This window comes from Octodon degus, unplaced genomic scaffold (genome assembly GCF_000260255.1).
Source record: "Octodon degus isolate 3935 unplaced genomic scaffold, OctDeg1.0 scaffold00302, whole genome shotgun sequence".
Taxonomy (NCBI): domain Eukaryota; kingdom Metazoa; phylum Chordata; class Mammalia; order Rodentia; family Octodontidae; genus Octodon; species Octodon degus.
This window is the reverse complement of record NW_004524878.1, coordinates 785527-802628: the sequence shown is the minus strand read 5'-3', so window position 1 is coordinate 802628 and position 17102 is coordinate 785527. Positions and strand designations below refer to the sequence as shown.

The window sequence follows — 17102 nt, the reverse complement described above, 5'->3', positions numbered from 1 at the left end:
CCCGCCGGCGCCCGCCCCCGCCGCGTCCGGTTAGCTCTTCCCCGGGCCCTGCCCGAGGGGCTGCGCTCCGGGCGCCTGTCCGTCCACCCCGGTGGGCGGCCGCGGTTCGCGGGGCTCTGAGCCCTTGCTGGGCCGCAGGGAGCAGCGCAGGCGGGCGGCGACAGGCGTCCTCGGTAGGTGCCTGGCTCGCGCGGCCGGAGCACCATGGTGCTGGACCGGGAGGACGGTAGGTGCCGGCGCGCGGTGCGGGTGTCCGGGACCCGCGGGTGCTGGAAGGCGGCGGCGCGGGATCGGCTGAGGTTCCTGTCCCCGCCGTTTCGGGCTGCTGGTGGCCGGGTCCCCACAAGCTCTGAAGCTGGGTGTGCGCACTCACGTGTGTAGGTCAGGGGTGCTGCAGGTTTGCTGACCGGATAAGGAAGTCTCCCCGACCACCTGGAGATCGGCAGCCACGCACACTTGGGCCAAGAACTTTCTCACTGGCCCTGGGGCATCGCAGGCAACTGGAGTGCCTCTGCCATCAGAGCCGTGGGCTTCCCTGGTGGTACCAGGCGTTGGGCCTGCCTAGGTGGCTGCATGTCCACCTTCTACACCCTGATGTGGAAGGGAACCCGCATGCGGATGCCCAGACAACTTGAGTGAGGATGCAGTCCAGTCAGCATGGACCTGGGGCCCAGGCTAGGGACTTTCTGGCTGCAGAATGAATGTTACTGCTCCGGCTCCTGCAGACCTGGGAAGGACACAGGCCTTTCGTTTACCCAGCCTGTGGTAGGACGCACCTCGGTGATCGGTGATCCCGCAGGTGCTCGGGCCATATAACCTACGGTATCAGAGGCAGATTTACCTGGAAGTTAATGAAGTTCTGGGTCCTCAAGGTCCTCCAGTTGCCAGGTCCCTGGTGGTAAATTTGCATTAGTAATCTTGTATTCCTTTTCTCCACCCCAAACCTTAGTAAGCATTGGTCCTCAGAAAATCTGGATCCAGTCCAGATCCAGCTAACAGGGTTAGCTGTGTTACCAGTGTCTTAGGAGAACTCATAGCTCTGGCTGCCTGTGGCCCATTCCCAGGGTCTGCGATAGGCTTTAGTGCCGAGAGAGTGAAGTGGTGGGGCCGGGGGTTGAGAAATTAGGGGTTGGGAGGCAGCTGTTGGTCAGCAGGGAAAGGTTCTGACTTTCTGGCTTTCCTTTTCAGTGTCCCCAGCCACCTCCCCTGTGGTGGTCAATTGCTTCAGGTTTAGCACTGAAAGTGCAGTTTAGGAAGCCTCTCTGGGGCAAGTTCACAACTTTCTGGGCTTGATGAGCAGTGGTGGATTGGCCATCTTCAAGGGATACAGTGGACTGGTTTTCTGGGGTGCAGATTTGGCTTGGACCTCTAAAAGGCCTAATGATTTATGACTGCAGTTTCTCAGGAGGCCTGTCTGTGTTTTCTAAAATCTGAAACAGGGAAAGTTTAAAACTGAGCACTTTACCACTCGGGCTGGTTGCAAATTCCTGTGCGTTAACTGCTTTTGTGTAGTAGGGGACAGGGCAGGGCATGCGAACTTGGCCAGCAGACATCCTGTCCTGGCTGCACAGTAAGGATGGTAGGTTTACTCTATCCTGTAAACTGTAGTGGCCACGGGGAAGGGACCCTGAATACCTCTCTGAGCCTTGCCTCTGAGTCCAGCCTGTAACCCCATCTTGTAGACAGCTGCACTGTTGAGAGCAGGGGCCTCAGGCTGAGGCACATCTGACAGCCAGCTACAGTGAAAAGTTCTGGAATATCTAGTCTGCCCAGGCCCTCTGACACCCAGTCCTGCAACTCCCCTTCCCCCCAGTGCAGGAATTCTGCTCAGGACTTCCCTGCCAGGCAGAAGGACATACTGCTGGGACCTGCCCAGAAATTTGTAAAGCATCCAGTAGCACCCCTTTTTCTCCTTGAAATAACCTTGGGGACTGATCAACTGGCTTCCCAGAGGCATCTCAAGGACATTTTTGAGTGCTCTTGGCATGTAGAAGTGAGAGTACATGCTCATCACCTGTGGAATGTGTTGAGTAAAAACTGTCTCTTCCAGCCCTAGGGGTTCTGAGGATTCCACTCTGTTGTTGTGGGTGTGTACCTGGGCCTCCACTGAGGTGAGCATGGGGGTGGGAGTTACCAGTGAGCTAAGGAGGCAGGGTCCCAGCTAGTGAGGCTCCAGTCTTCCCCTATCAAAGCTCTGAAGCTCTGCAGGCTTCTTCCTAGCGAGGAGCTCAGGTCACGGGAGCCCTGTGCCACTCTGACCCAACTCTGGTGGCCCCTCTCCATATTATCTTGGAAGCACCACGTTGTCAGCTGGGGGCAGAGAGAGCCGGTTGTGGGCACAAGTACATCTCATACATAGTTCTACTTCTGCTGACATGCCCTGCTTAACTCCTGCAGCCCACTGCTCAGCACCCCAGGCTTGGGACACAGGGCTCCTGACTCCCCCAAAGGATACTGGACATGTGGCTAATTGGGTACCTTGGGGGCTGTAATGTTGGGACAAAGAGGCACAGACACAACAAGAGAGCGGGCAAATGGCCCCTGGCCAGTTGTTGAGTCGTAGTTTGTGGGTCAGGCCCAGATTCTGAAAATGAGGGGCAGTCCCTGAAGACCACAGGTAAAGCTAAGGCCCTTATGGAGCCAGTTCTTCCAGGTAGAGCAGAGGTTTTTGTAGCAAGAAGCTGGCCTTGTGGCGTCCTGTCCTTGCTATGCCATCTGGTCCCCAGTGAAGCCCAGGGTGAGGGGCTGGCACCAAATATGCCCGTAGCAGCAGTGCTGAAGCCCCCTCCGACCTGGAGGGCATAGCTTTGGCTGCAGTGGCAGGGGAGAGATCTAACTTGCAGTCCTGAGGGACACTGAGTCTGAGCAAAATGATGTCTTTAACATCAAATATACTCAAGGACTATTAGGATTAAGTATTCAAGATGAAGGGGAAAGCAAAACCCTCTGAGCTGCAGATGAGGCATCTCATTAGAAGCAGCTATTTTCTTGTTTCCTCAAAGCCTGTCTTCCTGCCTGGAGAGGAGAAGATGGGCTGTAGCCCTCCCATTCTCCACCCTTCTCAAACCCTGGGACTCCCCAGGTGTCAGGGGCAAGACCTAGTCTTGAGGTCTTCTTTGTACCAGATAATCCTGCTCATTTTCTAGAGAATCACAATTTACAGAACACATATACTTTATTTTACCTGATAATGAGGCAACAACCTTACAGAGAAGAAGAGTAGGTTGCCCACCTGACACTCACCTGAGGTCATAGAGAAAGTGGCAACCCCACCCCCTTGTGCCATTACTAATTGGCAGAGAGGCGGTAGAATTCCATCTGGTGACCCTTTGCCCCTCCAGGGACTTGTTCCCTTCTCTTTGCCTAGGTCCAGTTCTTAGAAGTGACTCCCAGAACCAAGCCACATGCCTTTCTGGAGCTCTCCATGATCTGGAGAACAATTATTTTTACCCCAGAGCTCTGTACTGTCTGGGATAAGGGATGCTTGGATCTTAAAGGTGGGTGGCCTTCCTGGAGTATGTGGCCCAGGCACCAGCCCCAGGACTCTGGGGAGAAGCAGGGTCCAAGAGAAGAGATGGGGCAGTGCCATGCTTCCTGCCTTATGAGTTAAGGTGTGAGAATTGTCAGCTCAGTCACAGCAGCAGGAATCTTGATTTTATTCACTGCTATGTTCCCAGTGCTTGAGAAAAGTGCTTGGCACATAATACATGCTCAATAAATATTTGTGGAAGGAAAAAAGCTTTTGAGGTAGTGTTGCACTTGCTCAGAGAGGAGCTAAGGCAAGCTCCCCCTTTCCATGGGTCAGAATGCTCTTGGGGACTTGCTGAGCAAGGTCAGGGGTGGTGCTGTAGGACTCACAGTGGGAAGTTTTCTGTCCTGCAGAGGGTTAACTTTGCCAACAATCTGCAAAACAGCCAGAAGCCCTGGGCAGGTCTTGCAGGAGGGAGGGAGGGGATCTGAGAAACATCCCCTTTGTGAGAAAGCAGAAATCAAGGCCAAGGGGTTGGAAGCAACAGTCTGAGCCTTTCACTGTACTGATCGAAGACCTGGGCCTTAGGACCCCTGCGGAGCCACGCACAGAAATGGGGCCGAAAGACCTCCAGGTGGCGCTGCGGAGCCGGGCAGCCGCGCGTCTCCACTCCCCATTAACCCAGGAGGGAGGGGGCCTCGGGAAATGTGTGCATTTATTCAGTAGCAGGAGTGCAAACCTCATACATTGAGGGAGAAAGGCAGCGGGAGGCGGCCGCCGAGATTCCCCCATCTCTTTGAATATAATTTTAGATTGAGATTCAGATTAAATCCGAGGGGAAAACACTTTATGAGGCTGAAAGCTGTGTCGTTGCCAGAGCCAGGGTTATGAGCTATCAAATGCAATTACATTAAGACAGATTATACTGGGCAAATTGAGCCATTTAGAAGGTGAGAATCAAAGAAACAGCTCTGATCCTCTCTTCCCTCTTGTCTCTCCCTCTCCCTCTCTCTCTTTCTAAATTGCAGTTCGTAGTTCCTTGCAATTCTGAGGCACAAAAGTAGGTGAGACTGCTTTTGTATCTGTGAAGTGCTTCACTCCTGAATGTAATTCTAGCTGAGTGCAATCTAGGTTAAGAGCCGGACAAGCGGGTAATTAGAGCCCGCTCGCTGCCTGCCCGAGGACCGACCGCCCCGCCAGCGCGCCCGAGTCGGCGCCCTTCTCCCGGCCAAGCCGAGCTGCGGCTGGACACGGAGCGCCCGAGATGATGGTACTGGACAAGGAGGACGGTAGGTGGCGGCCGGGGGTCCCGACGCCCCCACCCCACGCCCCCCGCTGCGGCGAGCGGGTGCACACTCGGGACGCGGGCACACTCGCCGGGCTCCGCGGGGGTGGCCGAGCCGCGGGGCGGGCGAGGTAAGCAGCCCGGACTCCCGCCGCGAGCCGAGCGCCGGCATGTGCTGCTCTGCGGGCCGCGAGGAGGGTCGGCTGCGGAATCTCCGCGCCGCGGCGGCTCGCGTGGGGCGCTCGGTCTCGGCGCCTGCAGCTCTTCGCGCAGCCATCAGCCTGCGCGGGCCGCGTAACCTGAGAGGCTCTGAGTGCCGGGCAAATCAGCGGCTTGGGGAAAACTGGACTCCAAAGCTTGGAAGCGCGGGAGCACAGCGCAAAGCTGGGGTGCCCCGCATGAGACAGAAGGCCGGGTGGGCCCTCGCGGGGGTACAGCTGCCCGCGAGCATGACTTATCTGGGTTGGCCCGCTAGCTCTGTCTCCCCGAGCGCCGAGCCCAGAGTTTGGCCCAGAGGAAAAAGTGTCCCGCCGCCTGCCAACAGCGACAGTGGCATGGACCTTCCTTGTGGGGAGCCTGGGTGCGCCCACAGAAGACCGCAAGGCCCAGAGGTCAGAACACTGGAGCCCATGGCTGCTGGACGTCACTGGCAGGTGGCCCCACAAATCCCGGAGCCTTCCAGGCTGGGAGAGCCTTGGGGAAGTGTCCGAGGTGTCCTGGACAGTTAGGTACACCTCCCAGCCCCCTTTGGGATAAAAGGAAGTATATATTCCAACTACATATAGTCCCTTGTGGCCAGAGAGTGACCTCTCCTTGGCAGTGGCCGCTTTTGCCTTTTAGGTAAGGTTTGTGTCTTGTGGGTGCTATAAGAAAGCTGGCTGTGATTGTCGAAGCCCTTGCTGAAAGGGTGGGTTCCCCAAGAGTCGGTGGGCATCCCCCACTGGGCCTGCCCCGCTGCCCACCGGTGCGGAGGTGCTCCTAGCCTATAGTTGCTTATGAAGATCCAAAGTTAAGTGACTTGCTCAAGGTCACACAGGAGGTTGTTCACCCGCAGCTGCCCTGTGCTGCTGCCCCGCCTACCTGTGCCTTCTGAGGCCTCAGCAGGGAGGGGTCTTTAAAATGTAGGGGAACCCTGGGGCTGGTGAGTTCTCCACATGCATGTAAGAAGAGAGGAGAGAGGGGGAACTGAGTGCTTCTTTGCTGGCTTCACCGTGAACTTCTATTCATGGACCTTGCCCTGGAGTCCAAGTGGGCTGTCAGAGGGCTGGGCTGGTGTGGTTTTATATAGAATGAAAAGAGAAGACAGGGAGGGAGGAGAACTTAATTTAGCTCTTTTCATCACTAACCCCATGTTACGTAGGGTCATTCATGACCATCTCTAGACTTCTTTTTCCCTCTCTGTAAAAAGGAAGAGCTTATAGAAGCCAGTGCAAAGGGTCACCCTGTGGGAAGAACGTGGAAATCAGAGTGCATCTTTAACTGATGTTATTCAGCAGGCTTGGCTCTCTAGGCCTAAACCAGAAATCCCAAAGACCCAGGCTCCATCTATGACAGTCCTCAGGCCAGGGAGATGGTCACATGCTAGCAAGATGGCAGGCACCTCACCTCCAGCCAGGGTCTGGAGGTGGATCTCTGTCTAGGTCCCCTAGAACCCCTTGGGCTTCATGATAATATGGCTCTGTTCAAATGAGCCCTGAATAGGAGGGTTTCTGAGTCTCCAAACTGCAGTGCACCCGAGCCATCTGAGTGTTATGTTCCCTGTGGTCTCTGCCACAGTGGTAGAGGAGAGCTCAGGACACCCCCTGGTCCCCAACCTGACCAGTCGAAATATGTTGCCTGCTACTATTGACACTACTGGGCTCTGGGGCCTATTATAGCACAAGAAAGGCAGGTGCTGAGGTTCTGAGCAGCCAGGAACTCTTGTCCCAACCCGCCTAGAGCTTGCCTCCAAAAGCATCCTTTCTACCCACAAATCTGAGTGCCACTGTCTGTTAGAGCTTAGCCTCTCCCAGTTCCACAACCAGGAAGGTGGCACCTACCATGGGAGAGGGGGAAAGGGCTCACCTGCTGCTCCACACTCGCTGCCTAACTTCTTCCTGTACACTTGTCCCTCCCAGCAGGTGGCCATCTGACCAGGTTGGCAGCGTTAGCCTCCTTGGGCCTAGGGGTGTGCTCTTCAGACTGCACACAGCACCCTTTGTCTGGCTGCAGCAGGGACTTGGGGCTCCTATTAGCCGCCCCCCATGCCTTTTCTCCACCTGACAGCATCTTGTCGGGAGAGGCTAGGGCTCCTTTGGTTGAAGTCAGGTCTGCCAGCTGCCGAGGACCAAAGCTCTCGCTCTGCTGGGCTGCAGGGCTTTCATGTTGCACTTCTGAAAGATAATAAAATATCAATCGTTTTGCCGTAGCAACGGGTTTAAGAGACTTTCTGAAGTATTGAATCGTCAGAAAAAAAAATTTTTTTTTTTGCTTTTAAGCACAGTGCATTATTAATAAAGTAATCCATTAGGTCGAGCGGTGAAGGGTCACCACAGAGACAGAAAGATCTGTTTTGCAAATGGTTAAACTTCAGGTTTTAAGATTAATTGCTTTCATTTGGACGCTTGCTCTTGGCCTAGCTATTTCCACTTTACTGGAACTCAGGGTCCGGGCTTTCTAAATGCTGCTGGGTCTGTCAGTCAGTGAAAGGGAGCCAAGCTCCAACTTTCCCGGAGACACAGCCTCTCTTCTCCTGGCACCTGAAACTGGCTGGCACCAGGCTGTGGGCATTGGGAGAGACTTCAAGTCCCAGGGGAGTAAAGGGAGCTACTGTCCTAGACCCTAAGAATCAAGTAGGCCTAGCTGTTGGTGAGGAAACCTTTGATGGGAGATAGACAGGACTCTTGGAGCTTGGGCCACAGGCACCTGGGCAGGAGAGGACACTGAGGGCACCTGGCTAAGGGTGGGCCCTGGTGTGTTCCTGGGGTGTGGTGGAGAAAGGCTAGGTTTGGTCTAAACTGCCTCTGGAAATGCCCAGCAGGACAGCTGCAGTGACCACAGGAAGCAGCCAGCAGATTGTGGAACTAAACACCAGACATGATTCCTAGAGCATTTTTAATAAGTAAAACATGCTTAAGAGAAGGACCAGACAACAGTCTTCAATTGTTAATGACCACTAGGAGCACAGCCCCCACAGCTGACGTGGTTCACTGGAGAGGCTAGCATTTGCTAGCTCAGGTACTGACCAGCCCCAGCTTGGGCACCAGCAGGACCCCCTGAGCTATTTTATCATGCTCTACACCACAGAGAGCCCTGGGGACCTTTCCTGGCAGTGTGGCCCAATTCTCCATGACTCTGGGACAGTAGACCCTGATGCTGGGCCATGCCAGACACCAGCCCATTACCAGGAAGGCAGAGCACAGTAGAACTATTAAAGGCCTTCTGAGACCAGCAGGGTAGAAATCAGATCTATCACTCACCTGGTGCCTAGAAAGGGTTGTCTCCATCTGTACCTTCCATAGCTCACCTTTTCTTTGCTGGGAATGAGGCGTCTCAAGTCCTGAACAGCATGTACAGCTGCTTCCCGTTCCTGCCTAAACTCAGCCAGGCAGTCTGTAAAGATGGGTCCCCCCTGCCCCCCTCCCAGAGTATTGGGTAAAGAGGCAGGTGTTTCTCCTAGTTCTCTGCTCTTCCATTCATTTGCCCACAGAGCACTAAGGGGGGGGGGGTACAGGGAAACAACATAAATTGGTCTGTCGTCCAGAATCCATGTCTCACTAATGTACCCAGATTAACTCAACTGTAAATTGTCTCCTTGGATGGCGGTGTCTTGCTAAAAGTTTCCCATATGATTCATGATTTGGATTGCTTTTAACGGCTATTGGCTAAGCAAGCCGGTGACTGTACAAGGTGATGCAATTGGCATTAGCGAGGGGAGGCACGGGAGCGTGTAATGCAGTCAATACTGCATTAACTACTGATGCCCAATTACAGGGAGCAGGAGAGAGCCTTTCAGGAGCATTAGGACTGGGGGAAGCTGAGATCACTGGCTGCTGCTCGCCTAAAAGCTTCACCCTTTGCGTGCCAGGCCTCTGCGCTGGTGTGGCCTCTCACTTGGCCTCTGTGTCTGTGGGAGCTGCTTTTCTCTCTATTGCTGTCTGTTTCTGAACACGCCCCACAAAGATGCACAAGGCAACATGCGTTTTTTGGCACAGAGACCTCCTTCTCATTGCTAGTGAGAATAGATTCCCTACCTACTCTGTGTCCCGGTAAAAGCCCCACCCTCTTCTGTTTAAAGAGCCTCCTAGCAGGCCCCATTTGTGATCAGCACCTCGAAGAAGGCTATTTTTGTCTCTCACCCTTGGGACACATGGTTGATTGCAGTGAACATTGGCAGCTGGCCCTCCGTGGTCATGGATGAAGGAGACATGAGGCTCAGACGAAAGGGCTGGGCTGCCAGGTCCAGCTGTCCGAGCTGGGAGATGGCTGTGGTTGGACAGGCTGGGTAGAAGACAGATCTTGCTGTGGTGTAGCGAGGCGAAGCTGGGTGGGGAGTACCTGCAGCCATGCTGGGGTCCTGGGCAGACACGGGCCCTGAGAGTGAGGGACTCTTTCCAGAGGTGTGCCCCATACAGGACAGAGCTGCTTCCATGTGACAGGGAGACCAAGGATGTGGTTTGAATTCATCTCCAGGACCATTGCCCTTCAAGAAAGCCCTGAGCAGGGATGCTAAGAAGATTGGAAAGAGTTAGGGCAGAAGGAGGACAAAAGGACACGATGGGTGCCGTAGCGTGCCAGGTATCCTAGACCCGCTGCCACCGCATGGTGGTGCTAAGCTCTGTAGGAGCACTTTGTCCACTGTGGGTTTGTGTTTCATGCTCACTCGGTGTGCTAGTTGCTTTGCCTTCATACCTTTACCTCTATACTTTCCATCTCTGCAGTGACCTCATCTAACGAGATGCTATCAGCATTACATGAGACACTGTCCATGTGCGTACTTGATCAGTGGGAAGCTTGTCACTGTGTGAAGCGACGTCACTCCCTGTGCAGTCTCAGGGTGATCTGACATAGCCCTGGGTGCAGGCCAGTGCCTTCCTAGTCACTGGTGAGCACTGCACACTTTACGCTCCTCCTGGTCACTGCTCTCTGGGGGAGGGGTAAGCTGGCCTCATTTCTCAATACTGCCCAGATCCCCAAGGCAGGTAGCATCACGGGAAAAAGCCTCTACGATATTCTTTGCAAGCCCCTCAACCTAGAGGGGGCAAAAAGCAGGCAAGAGAGTTGTCCAGGGTTACGTGGGAATTAGGTTCCAGAACTTCAGCATCTTTCCGGGTTCCATGCCCTGCTGCTAGGCCTTCTGACTCCAAGAGATTTGATGAGGTCATGAGAGGAAACCCAGGGGAATGCAACAGTGTGATTGGGTGTCCCAGTCATGGCCCTGGCTAGCCTACCAACAACCCAGGGGATGGAGATCTGTCCCAGATGGAGGTCTTCTGGAGGTGCTGATGGGCACTAAGTTGTCCTAGAACTTTTGGGCCACAGAAGCCCCAGAGGTGCATATGCCACGTAGTGCATTCTGACGCCTGTCTGTGTGACCCACGTAGAGTTGAAAAACATCAACTCACGCAGGGCATCCTCCCACCCCAGCCTCAGGTCCTCATGGTCCTGTGAGTGAATTTTCCTGGTAGGTCCACTCTCAGGGTGGGGCCGCACATGGAGTCAACATGTACTGGCTTGCAAGAGCTGATTTCATGCATCTCTTCCTGACTCTGAGTTCAGTGACATCTCATCAGTAGGTTGAAATCAGCCGTGGTGGATTGCATTCTTTTGGGGCTCTGGACCTATCCCTTTCTGTTCTGCCACCACCATCCTTCCGTCCCACCTACCATCTGTCTCCTGGTGCTCATTACAATCAGGCTGAGCCAGCCTCTGCCACCCTGGCATTCTGCCTGGGACTGACTGCCACCTCTATCATCACATTAAGCTATGCATGTCTAATATGTCCACATGAGTTTGTGGTCCATGCAGACCTAGCATTTGCTTCTCTGTCTTTCCTCCTGTCATCTCTCTTGCCTGCCATGCCCTTTCCCCTCTATTTGGCTAGGCTGTGAGGTACATCCCCCTAGCAACAAGCTTGTCTGGCTGGCATGTACTTATTTTATGTTCTACAGCAGGAGCCCACAGTGACTGATACAACTGGGGACAAATTCAAAGCAGGTGGTGTGAGAGGAGTGAGCAGGCTGGACTAGGTTGTGGGCCAGATGCCTAGTGTGAAGGCCTACTGGTTCCAGTCATTAGGTTGGTCCTACCTCCTGCCCCTTCCTCTGGAGATCAACTGTGCCCTGCAGTTTATAGTTGTACTATGCTAGCATGGTGCAGGGGACCCGAAGTCTAGTCCCAGCTGAGTGCTGTATGCTTTCAGATAACTCACAGTGCCTCAGTTTTCTTACCACTACAATGGGAGCAACATCTAACTGGTTTCTACTGTGCACACATTCACTTGATACACTAGGGAGCATCTTGCCTGTTCTGTTGACTTGGCTGTCTGTGCAGTCACAGTCACTCTTAGGGTTGAGCCTCTTGGTCGTTAGGGATCATGCAGCAGTTCCCATCTTACTGAGCACTTTGCAGGGAAGCATGGTGCTGTGCATATGTGTCAGCTGTTGCTGCATCCCCAGCCATCCCCAAACTGAGAGGTTCAAAACTGTAAGTATTCCCTTAACTCAGAAAATCTGAGGGTCAGTGATTTAGGCCTGGCTTGGGTGAGCAGTTCTTCTCAAAGCAAGCAGCTGGACTCAGTCGCACCTAGAGGATGGAGGATGCCTGCTCAGCTGGACACTGTGGGGACAGCACTGTGCGTCCCTTATTATCCGGCAGCCTCATCTGCCTTGTTCCTGTGGCAGAGAAGGGTCCAGAGAGTGTGGAAGCATACTTCTTGAGGTCAAGGTTTGCGTGGGCATGTTGTCACTTCTGCTGCAGTCCACCGGTTTGAATCACAAGGCCAGCCCCTGGTCAAAGGATGGAGTGACACATTCTACTCTTGCAGGTAGGAGGTGAAAGTCATTTCACAAGAGGTAGGGGCAGGGGTAGAGATTGGGGCCATTTTGGTAATGAACCCATCATACGTCTTCTGTGTACGGTCTCCTTTAGTAACCAGAACAACCTGAGGAAGAGGCTACTGTTATTACCCTCATTCCACAGATGAGAAAACTGTAGTACAAAGAACTTCAAGGGGCCAGGGAGATGGGTCAGTGGAATAAGCTTTTCCCTGGCAAGTGCAAGGCCCTGAGTTCAATCCCCGGTTCTGCAAAAAAACAAACTTCAATATGGGCTTGGGCCCCACAACTGTCGGGTACCAGAACTCAGATGGTGACTGTAGAGTTTGTGTGCTCTTTCTTTGTGTTCTGCCGCCTCCCTTTTCCAGCAATCAGATTTGGGGGCTGGGAGGGGCCTTGGGTGGGTTAGTGGGAAGAATCTTTAAGAGGACAGCCTGAGTGGAAGGGAGCTTGCTGTGTGGGCAGTTTTGGGGGCAGCTTCCCCCAGAGCTGTGCCCCATTCGTCCAAGAGCAAAGAAGAGGGTCCAGAATGACCAGCCTCCTCTGCCTCTGGCAGCTTTTCCTCTGTGCCCTGCAAAGCCAATGGACAGATTGGAAGGGGGTGAAGCTTGGTGGTTAGCAGAGCTAACTCAAACGGGGCATCTATGTAGATTCAGCTGGATGAGAATCGATTCATTTGGTTGGCCCCTCACCTCCAAACGGGGCGGTAAGTGGGCTGGTGAGAGGCCTGTGTACATTCATAAACCAGCTGATTGAAAAGCAATATTTCAGATAAATACAAGCCAGCGATCTATCAGTGGTTGTAATAAAACCCAGGCTTCAGGCTGTGATTTTATTTTGAAATAATAAGAATTGCTTGATTCTTTTTACTTGAGTTACCATGGTAATTCTGGCGTGGAGCAGTGTTATATTGATTTAGAAAGTGGACAGTAATATTTCTTTTGTGTTATTCTGTTTCTAGGCCTTGATTTCTAATTTCCACTTGGAGATTACTTTTATAAATTTCTTAAGTCCTTCCACTTTTTTTCCCTCTCACAGTATAATTTTCCTCTCATACGCCGCTATGTTCTGAGCTTATTGGTTTGCTCTTATTTTAAATTAAACTTGCTGGTTTCAAATATTGAAATGACATCTTTGTCTGTGTCTGTACTTTGGTTTAGCAAAATATTACAGTCTGACGCTTTCTGCTTAATAATTTAAGGGAGGCATTCTGTCGGCCCTCACTTGGTGCTGATAACTTATGACTCAACCAACACAAGCCTTAAACTCCTGACATTTTAATATTGTGTGGTGGGAGCGGCCGCCCCTCCGCTTGGAGTCTCAGTGGAGAAAAATCCGTGTGGTACCCCAGAAGGGAGTTTTAATAATTCAACTTTGCCGGTTGGCATGATGGCTTGATAGAAAGGGGGAGGGAGATTCGCTTTTCCCAGACAAGTGTGCAGCACTGGCCTGAGTGCCTGTGGCCCCCAGCGGCTCCATTCCACTCTTTTCTGTGGGTCTTTCAGGACCCCCGTCCCTGGAGGTAGATTGAGAATGATTAGGTGGGGCAGCCTTGGGTGCTGTAAGAACGTTTGGACTTGGTTTTCCCCATCTGTAAAACCAGTGGAGCTAGCATGGGCATTGAGTCAGATAAATGGGGTTCGGATCCTGTCTCTGCTGCTGCATAGCTTGCAACAGTAATTCTGACTAGTAGTATAGCGAGAGTGATGGCGGCTACCCTTGGGGGTCTGCTGAGACTCTAACAGGCAACGCTTGGGCCAGTCTGTGGACAGTGCGAGTCCTCAGCCTTCCTTGGGGTTTTGATGAGAACAGGGAGGAAATGGAGCCATTGAGTAGACATCACTGCTGGTCCAGCTTGGGCTCCAGGGTAGAGGATGTGTCCTGGAAAGGACCCAGGGCTGTGGCTGCTGAGGAGGAGGGTCTGTTCTATCTGCTTTGTTGGCCTGCTTAACCAAAAGCAGGGGCCTGGGAAGGGTGGGGTGGGGACAGGCTCAGTTCTCTGGGCTCCCCTCTTCCAGGATTCTGTAACAAGCCCAGCTCTTGTGAAAGCAGCTTGCAGCAGCCAGGCTGTGAATGGGAAGCTGTCTGCAGGGTCCCCACCATGGTCTGAGGACGGGTTCCTCAGTCCTGAGGGTGCAGACCGGTGTGTCCAACGTGTGTGGGCCAGTGTGCTGGTGAATTATACTGCTGGGTGTAACAAGGCACTTCAGCACTTACTGCAATCCGTACTTTTCTCTCATTTCTGTGGGGCAGGAACTAGGGACAGCTCCATTGGTCCCCTGAGTTTCTCACAGACTGTAATCAAGGTGTCTGCCTCGGCTGTAGTTCTGTCTCTAGATTCATCTGGAGAAGGAGCTGCTTTTGAGCTCCCACTTTTGACTTCTGTCAGGACTCAGTTTCTCACGGGCTGCCAGACTGGGGGCCTCAATTCCTTGCAGGCGGCCCTGGCTTCCTGGTAGCATGGATTTCTCCAACATGGCAGCTTGCTTCCTTAAAGCCATCAAGAGAGTGTCTGCTCATGAGGAGTAGGTCACAGTCTTATAACCTAATGACAGCCAAGACACTCCGTCAGTTTTGCTGTGCTTTCTTCCTTGGGAGCAAGTTGATAGGTCCAGCCCACATTAGCGGAAGAGGGATGGCTTACATAAAGGGCCCGGATACCAGGAGCTGAGGGATTGTTGGGGGTCTGCTTAGAAACTGACCAGCCATGACAGGTCAGCCTCTAGAGTGTCATCTCAGGCTCTAGATGAAAGCCTGAATACTTACGTGGAATACTCCTAGAAAGTTGGCCTGTGACAGAGTTGAGCAGGATGAGATCCATAAGCCTTGAGAAATGGTGATAAAGACGCTCTTATGTCCTAGTGGCCCTCGTGGTGAGCGAGGATGGCACTGTGTGTGTGTGTGTTCATATCTTTGATTCTTTTATTCATAGATGGTAAGTGTGCCGTGGCCTGTAGCTATCCAGTGGGACCCATTTGCCCAGGGCCTCTGTGTCTCTGCTGCGGCCAGACTCTTTGATGAGGTGGGTGTGGTCCTTTCTTGAGCCAGCCTTCCTGAAACTATTGACTGAGGGTCTCCATTCCCCCGGATGTTGCTAGGTGAGGTAGAAGCCACACCCATAGGTGACATAGCCTGGACAGAGGCAGCTTCACAGTTCTGTGGGAGGTAGCAGTGCCCCTGTGGGTGGGAGAACTCCTGTAAGCTGACCAGAGAACACGGGGCTGGGAGCCAGAGCTCCTGCATCCCCAGCCTGGCTCTGCCACCATCTCGAAAAGACCCCTTTGCTTCACTGTCTTGGCTTCCCCTTTTGTACTGCCAGAGTAGCTGGCTGATTTGGTATCTGGTACTGCTGCAGTGAAGTGGGCACCCATGGAACGTTCTTTCTCTTTCCTTGGTCTCCTTGATCAGGAGACTCAGAGCTCCTAGGTGAGATGTTTGTGCCTCTGGCCCTTCACAGTTGGTCTTGCTACATTCAAAATCAGGGGAAGTCCCCTTGTCCCTGATGTCACCTGGTAGAGCCTAAATTAGGAGGCAGAGGGGTCCTCTGGAGCAGTCCCTATGCTTTATGGTAATGGTTGAAGTCATAGACCCAGGTAAGAGTCTCTTTTCTTTCTTTTTTCTTTTTTTCTTTTTTTTTTTTTTTGTGGAACCGGGGATTGAACTCAGGTCCTTGCACTTGCCAGGGAAGCGCTTATTCCACTGAGCCATTTCCCGGTCCCAAGAGTCTCTTTTAATGGCCAGGGAAACTGAGGCCCTCAGTATGAGGTGACTCCTGCTCAGCTGTCTATCTCAGATAGTTTCTGAGTTGCAGAATCTGGGGCCTGCAGAGGCTGCTGACAACAGTCTGGGGCCCCAGGGCTGCACCACCGCACCTCTTTACCTGTCAGTTGGATGCAGTCTCTTTCAGGCAGCTGTGTTCCACCAGCCAGAAGCGGTTTCCCACACTTGTGAGGCCTCTTGTTGGGCGGGGCCCTGAGGGCAGTGGGCAGTGGGCAGGGCTCCCTGGGCACCCAGTTCCAACCTGGCACCTCACTCGAGCAAGAGTGTGATGTTTTCACCTGCCTTTTTCCCCAAGGATGTTTTTACGCTGTGCTTTGATCCTTAGAGTGCTTTATCAGATCAGTGCAAAAATGCACCTTATACGGGAGAATAATATCTCATTAGTACTATCAAGAATGCAAAAAAGAAAAAGAAGGATCCAGGAAAAAATTAAAATCGGTTGACTTAATTAACACACAGTAAAACTGGCAACAGCTAAGACTGCACCTGGTAAAATATGTTATTGACTAAAAATTGACAGAAGAATCAAATCTTTCTGACAAAATTTAGATCTACAGAAGTTGGCTCCAGAAACATTTTCTGGTAAAAGTAATTACCACAAAGGAAATCTCAGAAGAGGTAAAAGCTCTAATTTGTGAGATCTGACCTGAGCCAAAAACTAATCCTGAACCAAATACTCACTTAAAAATTTAAAAGTAATTGATCCCAATAAAAATAATCCCAATAAAATAGAAAGGGGGTGGGGGAAGAAATGGTTTAATACTATGGAATAGAAAATTGATTTTAATGAGGCTTACTAGAACCATTTTCTTGATTCAAAATCTTCAGTGTTGGTATAATTGTTATTAAAATACAAGTGTGGATGCTTAGCAAATATTTGTTGAATGATGAATAAATGAATGAGTTAACAGGTAAAGGAGAGCCAGTGGGATAGTTCAGCAGTCTAAAGTGCCTGCTTAAGCAAGCTTAGGCAAGTGCAGGGACCACGGTTTGATCTCTGACACCACATGCCACGCCAATCCCACCCCCAGGGCAGGTTGAGCCAGCCACCAAAAAAACAAACAAACAAAAAACCCCCCAGATATTGGAGGTCAGAGTTGAACAGAGAGGAGTGAAGGGATTCCTGTGTTCTAGACGGCACAGGTGACATTTCTGGGGTGGTTGTTAGGGTTGGCAGGCACAACACAGAGCTGTGTAGGTCATGGGATAGCTATGGGGGTTTGTGCTAAGATCAGGGAGGAGGTCTTTAGACTAAACCAAGATTCATAGTCAGAGCCACATGTTATTAAGGTCCTTTAGAGGGCGAGGAGATGGCTCAGTAGGCAAGCACATGGATCTGAGTTCAATCCCTGGTTCTGCCAAAAAAAAAAGATCGCTTAGGCTACTCTATGGGAAATACTTGGGGATGGCTAGAACTAGAAGCAGAGAAAATAGGTGGCATTTGGGGTCTTTCTTTTCAGCTTTTTTTTTTTTTTTTTTGGTGGAGCCAGAGATTGAACTCAGGCCCTTGTGCTTGCCAGGGAAGCACTTATTC

General features: G+C 52.2%; 1 protein-coding gene across 3 annotated transcripts in view; it reads left to right on the top strand.

Annotated features, from left to right (window-relative positions):
• Positions 1 to 115: 115 nt before the first annotated feature.
• The window catches only part of Lmo1 (LIM domain only 1), a 41607-nt gene continuing 24620 nt past the window's right edge, over positions 116 to 17102 (top strand). Inside the window, exon 1 of one of the 3 annotated variants that reach the window (XM_023707601.1) lies at positions 116 to 226. In XM_023707601.1, coding sequence (XP_023563369.1) covers positions 205 to 226 — 22 coding nt within the window. In that variant the 5' untranslated portion in view covers positions 116 to 204. Of the gene's footprint in view, positions 227 to 4159; positions 4759 to 17102 lie in introns of those variants that run through there. The other 2 variants (XM_004647331.2, XM_012512999.1) reach the window with 2 other exon arrangements.